This window comes from Polyodon spathula, chromosome 11, assembly GCF_017654505.1.
Source record: "Polyodon spathula isolate WHYD16114869_AA chromosome 11, ASM1765450v1, whole genome shotgun sequence".
NCBI classification, from domain to species: domain Eukaryota; kingdom Metazoa; phylum Chordata; class Actinopteri; order Acipenseriformes; family Polyodontidae; genus Polyodon; species Polyodon spathula.
Window position 1 is genome coordinate 11,409,283 of NC_054544.1, and position 14,020 is coordinate 11,423,302.

A 14,020-nucleotide genomic window follows, 5' to 3' on the forward strand; every position below is an offset into this window, starting at 1 on the left:
TATGGAGCACTGATTAAATTAATAATATTAATATTTTCAGGTGCTATATGCTCAAAGGGCTTAGTATGAATGTTATTGCTAGTTGAAACCTATATAACACTGTGTATATTACTAGCATGTAAAAACATTTATTGTGGCTGTGAATCTATGAGTCTATAGAAAAACAGTTTTGAGCCACTGTTTTTAGTTTGGGTAGACCGAAGGCAAAGTCTGGGTCAGACTGTCATATATCAGATACCACATCCTGTAATCCTTTCCTTTCTGTTTTGGATGAGAAGACAAGAGCTAATATTGGAGATAAGGTTTTCATTGGTTGGGCTAATCAGTTTAATATAAATAAATACATTACACACACCCAATTATGTCACAGTCATGCATGGTTTTAAGTTACTTTACAGTAATGGACAATATGGCCATGGTACATGAAGCCTAGTACTTCGTAGAATTCCAGATTTCCAGAAACACATGCTTATAAAAAACAAATATCAAAAAGATTTAAAAATAGTTATTGTAGGATTTGCTTCAAAGTAATACTTATTCTTAATTCTACTTGCATTTTGTGTTTCCTTGAATTAAATTTAAAACAATAATAATAATATTGAAGGTAATGTTTTGTGTACTTGGAATTTACAGTAGGCAATTGGTAGATTTATTCATGTTGGCTTTCAAAGATTTTGATTTATGGAAACAAAATGCACCTGTCCAATTATTACAACATTTAAATTACTATGAATGCACATTGAGTGGCCCCTACCTGTACCAAAGCGGATGTGTTGCATAACATTTTTAATTCCCTTTAAGAATAATAATAAAAAAAAGGCTTCAGTTTTGAACAGGAGCACAGTGGTTTGAAAGGCAGCCTTTCAATAGACATCCTTCATTGTGTTTTTTTATGCCTAAATATATTATTTTGTCTGGCCTTTACTGGCCGTAAGAAGTGAAGAAGGTCAGCTGAGTCCAATTTCCAATTCTGAATATTGAGATCCCAGCATGCCTTGGGGAAGTGCGGTGAATCACAGGCAATGAAGAGATGCCCCTTGCTTGAGTCTTGAAACAACACAAAGGGAAACACTCCTGCTCAGCAAGGGCTGGCAGAGCAGCAGCAGCATCAGTGATGTCACTATCTTAGCCTTGCACAGGATTGGTTGATTGTAAATGCATAGTTGTCAAAAATATTGAGGTTCTGTGGATCAACAGACTCTGCTTCTGTGTGCTTTCTGGCATGGTGAGTAACTAGACTGCTGTGCAGGAAGGCTATCCTAACAGATGCTCACTGATATATGTCTCTGAGCTTCCTCATTTACTTCAAATAGCAAAGGGCGATCTATTTTTTTATTCTTTTCAAGAAACAGAGGTCATGCATTCTGGGACCACTGACCCATACGGTGCTCTAAATTGTCAGGTATGGACCCATGCTTTACACTTATTTAGAGAATTTCAGCATTACATAAAAGCTGTTTACCATTTATATGGAGAGATATTTTTGTAAACTGGATAATCTATTGATTTTGGTTACATAATGTGCCATTTGCTTCATTTCTATTGTTAGAAGGGTACAAGACAGAAATATTACAATGTTCTTTCAATGTTAAAGGATGGGGCAAGGGTGCTTGACAAATCTGGACTTAAGTTGTATGACTCTATCTAAAGATATGGAGGTTGATTAGTGTACATAGAGCACAAATATTCAGTGTCCTTTACCCCCATAATGGATTTGTTTCTCTTAACACACCATAATGCCCCTTGTGTATGGTGGCTGGGATTTGCATAAATAACAACTCATTACATGTTAACATTGCTAATGAATTGCCTTCTAAATGTTTTTGAGCTAATGGTTAGCCAAAGGAATCGTGACCAGAGCCTATAGGATTGCTTTTTCGATCTTGCTGTCTCTAGAGTACATTTCATTAATGTCATATTAAAATGGGTAAATGTTTGGATCAGTACACAGGAAATATTCATTGTCATAGCTGAGTGTGAGCTAAAAGAAACATCTTAGTGCTAAATCTGTCTTGCTATACATTTAGAAGCAGATACACTGCAATGCTGAGCTATGCATTATTATTCTAATGTTTTTTTTTTCCCTTCATGTGACATAAAGGAGCGGATACTCACAAGATGAGGGTGATCTTGTTTGCTAATGTTAATTGAACAACAGGCTGGTAAAAATGAGGAGATTGTAACCTGAAGACTTAAAAAATATGTTGATCTACATTTTTTATATAAACCACAGTAGTCTGCATAAAATATTAGGGAACAACGGTGCAAAAGATGCAACATTATATTGGGTGTTTTACAGGATATATAACATGTCTAATGTACTGCATTTGATTATTCAGTCACATCTGGTGTCGTCATGATCTCAGTACCATCTGTACAGATAAACCCCTGCATCATGATCACTTACTGTTTTTTTCATATACTTTACAATACAATTCTCTCAGACACTCTATTACCCCTTTACTACTCTCTAGACATTTTTCTATCATGTGTTTTTTGGTTGGTATTATGACAAGTTTTATCTGGGAGACAACTGATGGCACACATCAGTATTTGCTTCTTCATCAGTGTCACACAATCAGCCATAAGCATCTTTATGTCACTAATAGGTGGAGTTTCTATGCATGTTTTTTTTTTTGCTCGAGGAAAAAGTCTTGTGTAAAATGCTTTTTTAGATTTCCATTCATTTATTTTACTCGAGTAAGCTGGGCTTTTTACCCAACGTCATGCAAATAAAGGTAGGGGTTGATATGTAAATTAGCTATGCGTAAAGTACTTGTGCTGTTTTTGAAGATTACTAGTGAAATTGTATGAAAATGTGGTTTCCATGCGTAGAGAACTGGCACATGAGTGAATCTGAGGTGCTGTAATAATACCTTGTGCCTGGTTGGTTAATAATGTGTTTTACTGCTCTTGACCAAATTGTTGGCATATCGTTAGTATTGAATCCAGTTTCAACTAATTTATGTGACGACTCATTCATTAAAAATGAACTGGGAGGTATGAAATTAAAATGAATAACACAGGTATTGCAGATCACCATGGCTTAAAACTGGCTGAGACGTGGGATTCTAATGCTCTGTGCCACACATCAACCACTTGCATCAACCACTTGCTGGTATGCTTGTTACGCTGTTTCGGGCAATCAAGCTGGCTAACTATACTTATTAATGCCCAGGTTTCCACCTTGCTGCAGTGATTTTGAGTGGAGGGCGGACATGCGTTGTCTTTGGACATAGCTGGGATCAAAAGCAAGGGAATTCAGTTACAGACGTTTAGTAAGCAGCTCACCTGCTGTTTGTGTTTAACTTTAGTGTAGTTTTTATAGCAAGGGTATTGTCAAACAGCTGCTTTAATACTATACTAACAAGGGCAGAATGCAGTTCATGGTAAGTGGTTTTATATGGAACTGTAAACCCACAAGAGATATACAACATGACAGGCCAGACACAGCAAAAAAACAAACAAAAAAAAAGCTGGCCATTTATCATTAAGGTGAACTACACCACTGCTAACCATAAAATCGCCTTTCAGCCACTACTTTTTGCCGTCTTGGAATCCTCAGTAACAACTGACCTGCTCCCTTGTAATACTTATAGTTAAGGATAAACGCGCTCATTAACATTCACAGGTGAAATGCGGGTTTCCATGAGAAACTGGGTGTGAATTTGCCTATGTGTTTTGTCATTTACACAAGTAAATGAGATTTACCCTATCTCTCTGTTTGGCCATTTTTTTCAGCCACAAACCTGATTTACACGAGTAATTCTCCCAAAAGTGCACGCACATCGCCAATTCAAACTGTGTAAATTGCCCCTCATGGAAAACCCATGATAGTCAGCATTTGTCATCTGTTCCCTCCAAACATTACCTAGCATGCACCTAACTATACATAATATTTTTTTTAAGAACCCTTCAACTTTTTTTTTTATTGGCTGGTGCTTTACTCTTTTCAACCTTTAAAATAACTGACTCAATGGGCTCTGGTAGATTAATTCTGAATTTAGCTAGTTTATAGTATAGTATGCCTAATATTGAATAAAATGGATACTGTAGAGGAATTACACTTCAGATAAAAATAAATACTGTGTTATATTTAAATACATATTCGAAGCTATTCTAAACCAAGTGTATTAGAACACAGGTTATCATCACTGTTCACTCCTCCACCCATCATGTAAACAGCTGTAGGCTTCAGTTTCCTTGAATTTGTAAAATGCTGAACATTGTGGTTGGTGATGTGCAAAATCTGACAGAAAAGCTTTGGGCAAAATGTAATGTAAACTGAACATTTGACAAAACCTAAAGCTACAGCAAAAGCTAAATGATAATTGCAATTCATGTATGGTAACTACTAAGTACATTTTGATAGACAAATAATAAACAATACTGCCATATACTTCAATATCATCAACTTAAGTGTTTGACTGTGAATTAGTAAAAAACCCTGTCAATTTTCACTGTTGTTTTATTGTCTCAAGGCTCCCAATGTTAAATATCTGCTTTGCTACTTACTGCCTAGTGGTAACCACTGCACTTGCTGGTACTTACCTGTTACTGCCAAGGTGATTCTGCTGGGGTGCCAGGTTAGAGCTGCTGTCCTTCCCATTCTTATGAAACTGATTCTGATATATCTCCATTTATGACTGAACCAGAATACCTGGAAGGGAAGGACGAAATATTACAGCTGCTTAAAATGCTGTTGTTCTGTCTAAACACAGCTCAGGAATGTGTACTGTGTAGATCAAGCTTTCACTGCCTTGCACCGTCCTCAAATGATGGAGGACATGAAACATGGACTGGAATTCACTGGCGTTTGTATTTTTGGACCTAAAACCCAACCTAAATATGAGGCTGGGATTGAACTTGTCCTACACTCTGTACTGGTTGTACAGTTTTCACCCTGGCACTGTGCACTGAAGCAAGACTTGTTCATACTTACTGCACCTTAATCCATCTTTGAGTGTGACACATGTTAATGTAATTTCAGAAATCAAGACCAGGTTACATTTGACAAAAGCATAATGTCAAACCACAATTTTCCTTCCCATCTTTTGTTTTTGGTACAGATGGAGTGTGCCTATCGATCTGCTACCCTGCATCACCAATCATGTGAAAACAACTATTGATCTCTGTTTCTCATTCAAAGAATTCACATTAAGCAGCGTCTCATTCCTCTGGTTGAAAGCCAAGTGGAGTTTCTTATGTTCTTCTGATTAAAGAGACCAGGAATAATTAGACCTCAGCTGGGCTGTTTGTCCTTGCATGTCCTTCCTTGTGCTTGTGAATCAGTAAACGACAAGAAGCTTAGTGTTTCTGTGCACTACTTCCCTAGTAAAGAAAAATAAATACATCTCAACTCACTGGTAGTTTGCTGCTGTTTATCTCCAAGAACATGTGGGTGATTTAGGCCCAAAAAAGTCAATTTGACATTTTTTTTTTTTTTTTTCTAAGTGTCCATGATTAAAACCCTTCACGAAACCTGTTAGTAAACATGACTTCTGCATTTAAAGAGCTCCAGTCATCCTGCACATGGATTTATGCAAATATGTTGAAGATTCAGTGGCATGTTGATGTGATGGTAAAATGTATAGTATGCATATGGATGAAGTAACATTCATTTTGATGTGTGGCAGACTAGCTCATTCACCATTAACCAGTTTGGTACTGTCCTAATCATTTTACATACTGTATATGGGTTTAAATAAAAATAGTCACATTTTGTATCTCAGAAAGGTGTTTGGACAGAAAGATACATAGTCAGCTCCAAGAGACTCAAATTAGTGTATGACATCATAAGGGCATAGAGAAGATCTGGGACATATGTAAAACAAGCATTCCATTAAAACAACTGACTTGGGTCAGTGTTTAAATAGTGTTTTATTATCATTTTGAACATAGTGCATCGATTAAAATGTGTCAAGCTGTTTTGAAATAAATTTATACTTTTCCCTATTGTTTACTTAACACATAAGAGAAAGTCAAAGTTGTAACAGTGCCATCAAGTTTGGAGTCTGAAAAATCTATGGTGTATGCAATATTCATGAAGAGTACCACTCTAATAAATAAATACTGTGAAATAACATTGCAAAGAAATGCCCAGTGCATTTAGTTAGCATAGATAGAGTACTGTATAACACTGCTTACAAAGATGAAATTCCTCAACTGTTTTTGGCTGTTTGGTATTATGTAGGCATTACTGGAAAAAAAATAAAATAAAATAAATGCAGAGTTATAGAGATCAGTGCTGTCCTTTAAGGTACCCTTGAGCTGACTCATTTATCCAGAATTGATTGAATGTGCCAGATCTGTGCATGCACATCCTTATAAAAATATCCTGCACGTTTCTCACGGGAGCAGGAACGTGCAGAGCTCTACTGAATACATATAGGGTGACCTTAATGTATTCAAACTCCCTCATACAATGAAAAGCATCATTATTGATGGTATTATGTGTAATTAAGGTACAGTGGTATGTGTTTTCCCTTAAAGGGAGATCTGATGTTTGAAAGTCACTGTTACTGTAAGCTGCTCTGCTGAAATGTATATGCTGCAACATGATGACTTTGAACATTTATTTTATAAATAGTGCAATCCATAAAGCTTACAATCACAGTTTCCTTTTAAGGTATGTTAGCAGAACATAAACTGGCTGAAGCGTTGAGGTGTACCTTCAACCTTGAAGCAGTATCTTTTAGCTTGTTTTGCTGCAAAGCTCTCTGTTTTGTGTTGGTTTGGCAGGATTTAAGTAAAGAAGTGGTGTCATTGACTCAGTTTACATGCAAGAATAAAAATACAACCTTTTCTCTGCCACTTGGGTTTACGTGAAGTTTTCTTTTTTAGGGAGATAAATTACCCTTCAAAATCCACATGACCCAATTAATATTAAAAGGTGGGTATAGGTACATGTCAAGTTCCAATTTGGTCTTTGCCAGCTGGTTACATCATTCAGCTTTCTTAAACTAGGTTTACAAGAGGATTTCACATTGTGTTGCATTACATAGTTCTGATAAGCAATCACAAGGGGAGCCTCTCTCCTTTTGGACAGCAGAAAACAAGAATAAACCCTCACTAGTTCATGTGTAGACTTTGAGGCTTTCAAAACAAAACCCTATACAGAACGTTACACACATATATGGATAAAACATGAATTCACAAAATGTTCTGTATATCTCCCAAAAGCACTTTGCACTATCCATGCATTACTTGCTACAGATTTTTGATTATACATGTATTTCATTAACTCCTTATGCAAGGCTCTATTTTTAAGAATGTGATCCTTATGGTAGTCTATGAAGGGTGATAAAAAGCACATTTATGTTAATAATCTAAAAATATGCAGTCAAAGTGTTTGGTAGAGTCAATTGTGCTATTTTCCTAGCACATACATTTTTTGCATAACTAGTCTCAACCAATTGATTGGGGTTGATTCTTACTTCATGTTTGGAAAGCTGGTTACTGGATGCATCTCCACTTGAAACCTGCATAGATTTTTTCTTTGGTTAAGCAGAAAATTGGTATTTCAACTCATTATACAAGAGGGAATCCTTGGGACTGCAAAACAAATGAGATGTCGTCATATGCACTGTCCCATGACTTTATATAATTTAAAGAGGTTCAGTTGGTTCAGTTAAGTAACTTAGAGTAAAGGGGGAGGAATGACCTTGTGTGCAACCCTGCCCTATACACACTACCTGAATACTATACCATCACAAGTGGTAATCATGTCAATTCCACACCAGGTTTAACAGGTAAATTTGAAGTAATCAGCGATATTGGAATCTGGCCTGGAACAAAGGCCTGGATTACTTAACCCCCCTACTTGGAAGAATTTACTTCATAACAGCAAACAATAAACAACTGTTTGTATTGTTGTTACAGCATTGTTTAGATCCAGTTGGAATGCCATTCCAGTAAATCCATTTCAGTTTTTATGCACCCTCTTTTTTTCCTCCACCTCTGGCTTTCACATGTGCTTTGAACACACAGCGATTCTTGTATATCTCTCACATGGTTTGGCATGTGTATGCCTTGCTGCAGTGCATACTGTACCAGCCTGGAATCCTCACGACTCCCCATATAACAAAAAGGAAAAACATTGCAGTCTTTAAAACAGAACCTTTTGCTATTTTGCTTATTTCATGTTATATTTATATGTATCATATGGCTGTTGTAGGATAAATGTTTAAAATCAGAAGCTTTAGTTTACCAAAAATTGCTGTCATCACTGCTTGATGCAGGTAGGATTTTAATTACGGGTTTAATTAAGGATTTTAATTATGTCCTTGCATGAGGTGGGCATTGTTCTGCATCAGGCAGTACTTAACTAAGTTTCGTCAAGGATTTAGTGCGATTATCACCTGAAACCATATTTCATCTACTGTATCTCTACTGTGTACGGCATAACTTTTGTTCTCAGTGGAGCTTCTGTGTCTTCATAGTTAAAATTGATGTTCAGCTAGAGTTCAGCCACCATTAATATTCTTCTCATTTTAAATGGAGCTTTACTTGTGATTTTTAGAGATTAGTTGCATGACATGAGTTGCATGTTACTTAGTTGTTATGGAAACAGGATTTTTTTTTTTTTTTTCCGGGTTAAGACTGTACTACATTTTTTCCAATATACTGCTATAGATGGCATATTAGAAAAATAATACAGATGGTGCAGTCCTGAAAGTTGAATCGATCAACCTGTACTCCAATTGGATAAGACATGCTGGACTATAGAGTCGTGCTGGAATTTATCAACCACCTATCTGTAGGTTTCCCTTAAAAAAGTGAAGCAGGCAATACGGATGGATTCCCCAGTAATGTAAAAGTATATAAAAAAAAAAATCAGTAACTAGAATAATGGCTGTAAATTCATAATGAATTCTGACTGAATGCCACTAGAATAACATCTATGAAGTAATGAATTTTGTTTTCAGCCCTGCTAATTCATTTGGATTTTATTACCAGTATTCATTCCACGTTTCTTTGTAACAAATGGTGTTGATGACATGTCTTAGGCATGGTATGAGTAGAGGTAATGAAATCTGCATGAATTAACAGGGCTGAATTCAAAATGAGTTACTTCAGAACTCAGAGGAAGTGCATAACATATGCAGATGTTATTCCTTTGGGATTCAGATGGAATTCATTATGAATTTGCGGCCATTATTTTAAAACGTTACCAAAGAACGAAGCTGTGGCTAATGTCTGATCAAATCAACCCCTTAGTAAAGGTCCTTACAATTCAGAACAGTTCCATGGAATAAAACAGCAGCCACAGACATTTAAACATTAAAAGAACTACCCTCGGCTGGTTTGGGACAATGCAAAGGCATCCATTACCAGATCAGGTTGGATGTGTTTCCTCATGCAAAACCGGGAAATGGTAGAAATTTGAAAAACAAGATGGCTGAAATGTAGTTCTTATCTTTCAGTAGCCTACATTTACAGAGCTTATTAAGGTTATTTTAATCCGTCTCTAATCTACTGACAAATTAAAACATTCTAAACAGTGGCAATTGTGTGCCTTACTAAAGTATTTGTTACTATTTTTTAGGGCCATCCACAGACCTGTACTAAATCAACTTTATCTAAACATTTAAAATCACGCAGTTTTTACACAAAATGATCTGATGACTTGAAATGAAACCTGTGTTGTTTTGCAGAGAAATGATGAGGAAGCGGTCGTTGACAGAGGTGGGACTCGTTCCATTCTGAAGACTCACTTTGAAAAGGAGGAATTGGAAGGTAAATGCCTACCTTAGTGCAGAGTCACAGGCTGATTGTTACATGTTTCATTAGCCTTGCATACTGAATAGGTTAAGTGTGTTCAGTATGAAAGCGAATGCAAACCTGCATATAGTGGGATTCCGTCTGAATATTGTGAGTGTAAGATTTATGTAAAGATTGTGTTTTCAATCATGTGTTAATTTTCTACAGTCAAATTACATGTGTGGGTTCACAGCTATATTTTAACTGTAGCATCCATTTGAAATAAATAAATACATACATAAATATAATCTATATAGATGTAAAAGCACAATAATGACAGATGGCATTAGTTAAAACTGGACGTTGTCCTAAGGTCCTACAAAATGGACAGAAAGTGTCAGCCGTAAGTATCTGTCTTTACATTTATATTAATCAAGCAAAAATATAGGCTGTTGCTAAAAGGAGAAGCGTGCCAAAAACAGTTGACAGTGGGGGGAAAGGGAGCACAAACTGTAAATATTTGATACAAAGTCTTTGGCCTGCCGACTGCTTTGGGTATATAGATAAAAATATATAATAGGCATAGATGGAAACTTACATGCTGGCATTTGTTGAGTAAATAAATATAACATCTTATTTGTTTCAACTTTGCTTAGGAGTGGGTAATATCAGGCCACAGATACTTGGAACTTTCAAGTGGACCTTCCTTCCAGAAGTTTCTTAAAACAATTTCACATTACAGAAGGCTGTGTGTTTTGATGTTTTATCTAAATACGTATGACAATGTATTGAAATGTTTCTGAAAGATTACAAGGAGAGTGTATCTACTCAAAGGTGGCTTGGACGTTTTGTAAAACATAAAGCTGAATGTGTACTGGAATTATTGCTGAAGATAAGGCATTGCTTCTGACAGCCTAATTCTGCATTTAGTGCAGTTAATAAGTACTGTTCATTTTGGACATTGTTAGTAGATCCAACACAACCCTTCAACTAACAGAAATGGGTGTATTTTGGTTTCTAAGGCAGAGCATGCAAGGTTAGGTCTCTAAGCGCTTTTAAAATATCAAGCTGGTTGACTTTGAGCTGCTGCATTTTGCCGATAGCTGTCATGCCAGCCATTTTCCTAGCAATGCACCTCTTCCTCCACAGAGGTTACTACTCAGTGGGGTAATCCTTTGATGTGTTATGACAGATGATTCCAGACTATGCTAGCTCACATGCTATTGAACAGACATGAACTTCCAATGTGATTCAAGATTTTTCTCTTTTGGACTGCATATGCGCACAACGAGAAAGCATTTATTGACTGAGGTAGCACTTTAAAACAACATACAAATATTATGATTTGCTCTATTAATCAAATGTGTTGCTGAATACATAAAGACAAATCAACTTTAAGGGTGAGTGAACTTTAAAACGTTTTTTTAAAAACAGTTTAACATACATTAAACCGGTATTATAAACCTACTATAGTTTTGCCAAAGTGTTTATGAAAAATATATTAGTGGCACAATGTGTACGATTTTAATGTAAAAGTAGTAGGATATGCTTCTGTATTACAGGGCAAATATTCAGGAATACTTTTTTGCAATATCATCTGAGGTAAAAGCCAGTTTGTGTTAAATCAACCATAGCAAGCCCTTACACTTGTCTTGTATTCTCTGCAGTCTGTATTGTTCAATCCCCAAAGGACTGCTGGCATCAAGAGTGTCAGAACAGAGTCAAATCTAAATGCCATCAAAGCCCTGAGATTCTGCATGGTGATTCAGCAGCAGATTTTTTTCAATCCTGCTTCTAGCTAAATGCACTCACAGAAGCTTGGTTTCAAATAGTGTATTGCAAAATCAGCCACATCTAATCACAATTAAATAATAGCAGTTAGTTTAGTTTTTTCTAATTCCATTTCAGATAAGATGACTCCTTTTGCTGAACTGCATTGTGTTAAAAGGAACTTCATTTCCATATGTCACACACATTTGCTTAAAACAGCATGTGCAGTCATGTTAAACTGATTGTGTAGGGTTCCATCTTTCCTTAGACTGCTTGTATTCTATATAGACTGCTTGTGCACTGGAGATTTCAAACTTTGCTATCTGAAGGATAATAGGCGGCCCTGCTGTTGGCTTTTTTAACAACCGTCTACAATAGTTTTATGAATAACAAACTGTATATATATATATATATATATATATATATATATATATATATATATATATATATATATATATTAGCTCAAAGAGCCAGCTGCCCAACGTTTCGATATGTTGTACATATATAGTTTTGAATAAATATAGCGGCCACTCTATGTACAATACTGAAATATAATTTAAATTCACATATTCTTGTATAAATCAACAGAACTTCAAATGATACACTAAAAGTCCAAATAACTCCCCAGTTCAATTTATGCAATCTCAAGTTAAACTTCCAAGATATGCATTGTTGGAACTGTGCAGTATTCTAGGAGAGCAGAGGCTGGTGCATTTCCTGTGCTGTTTTAATAACTATACAGCTGAATATGGGTGATTCTTGGTGGGGAGTTGAACAGGAGTACCAGACTTGTCTGCTACTAATTGACACAAACAATTCTTTTCCAGGCCACCGGACATTGTATATCGGTGTGCATGTACCCCTCGGAGGGAAAAAAAACCACAGGAGACACAGGCATCGTGGACATAAACACAGGAAGAGAGACAAGGAAAGGGATTCAGGTGTAGAAGATGGAAGGGAGTCTCCAAATTATGGTAAGAAACACTGACATTATTACGAAGTATACTTACAGTGATCGAGTACCTTGAAATGGATGGATATAATTGAACCCTTTCACGACCAAGCATTTTTCAGTGGGATGTTCCCCCAGGACCAGGAATATATATATATATATATATATATATATATATATATATATATATATATATATATATATATATATATTATATAGTTAAGTATTTTTATTATGTATTCTGCTTACAGATACATGTATAAAAAATTTGTTATTCTATGACACGAGGGACCTTACAATACTTCGTGAAAGTTTTGTTGAAAAATGTTGATGTTTGGGAAGATTACAAGACATTATTTCACCTGAGTGATTGCAATGACATAATACACGTTTATTCTCAGGGTCTTTATAAACAATAATGGACACTACTCTTGATTTATTTTCTCAAAATAAATATTAATAAATAAAATAATATTTAGTCATTCCATTATTATCAGTAATAAGGAAAAAATATATATTAAAACACATGAGACAAAAGACATTTTCTAATATAATTATAAGTAAAATACATCAGATTTACAGTGTTTCCCCTTTTTTATTCGCAAGTTCCTGTGATGTTTTGTTTCTGCTTTTGTCTGCCTGGCTGCTGTAAACTGTCTCCGCCCTAAATGACACTAAATGCACCTCTCAGTTACATCACACGAAAAAAAAAAAAAAACTGTCAGGAAGTGAATGTCAGTCCCTCCCCTGTCCATTGATGTGTGTTTCAAGCCTGTACTGCAAAGTACGGTGACCCTGTAAGTCATCAAAACAAAGTGCTTTTTTTATCGTGTTTACACGATCGCAGTCCTAGAATCCCACTTCAGTATGATCATGTTAACACAGTTCCGGTCCTTAAAGGATTAATGTTGAGGCGAAATTTCACCGTTGCTTGCATAAATTATCTAATTCAACGCGAGCTGAGCTTGCATAAAAAAAGTTACAAAGGAATTTGAAGTAGGTAGTCAGCAGCATGCTATTGCCATCTATTCCTAAAATTATCTTACACAAGGTAATGCTGAATGATGATCTAGTGGGAAAAGAGCAAAACAACTATTTTTTTTTTATATACAGTGCTCCCCCACAATATGAGCATTATAACCGAAGAGCGTTATACATGGGGGAGGGGGTGAGGGGCTCTGCGGGACACATAACACACATCTGACTAAAATACAAAATAACTCACGCTCTATAATGCACATATAGAGACCATTGTTTGGAGCTGCAGTGCATCAATAAACTGTGACATGCTTCACTCCAGCATTCTTCCGGTAATATAATAGCAATAGGATTGCCTTACCTCCAGCTCCACAAACAAGCTTGCAGTTCTCACAACTAAAGATGACGCCATCTCGTGCCATGATATGATATGACAGGAGACCTTGGGGTCTATTTTAATGATTAAAACTATGGTTTATTTTAATGCTGTCACTCTTCAGCCTTATAATAATCCTGTTTTTTCCTCATGGTTGCTTTTTAGACCAACTTCAAAACAGTGCTACAGACTCTAAATATACAGTGAAAAAGTCCATGAAAAAGCAGGTTTAGACACAGCAC

The 14,020-nt window shown here is 36.0% G+C and overlaps 1 protein-coding gene across 1 annotated transcript in view; it reads left to right on the plus strand.

Annotated features, from left to right (window-relative positions):
• LOC121323282 (sodium-driven chloride bicarbonate exchanger-like) overlaps window positions 1-14,020 on the plus strand; it is a 55,485-nt gene that overhangs the window by 10,790 nt on the left and 30,675 nt on the right. The window contains exons 3-4 of the mRNA XM_041264250.1: window positions 9,657-9,738; window positions 12,300-12,446. Coding sequence (XP_041120184.1) covers window positions 9,657-9,738; window positions 12,300-12,446 — 229 coding nt within the window. The remainder of the gene's footprint in view (window positions 1-9,656; window positions 9,739-12,299; window positions 12,447-14,020) is intronic.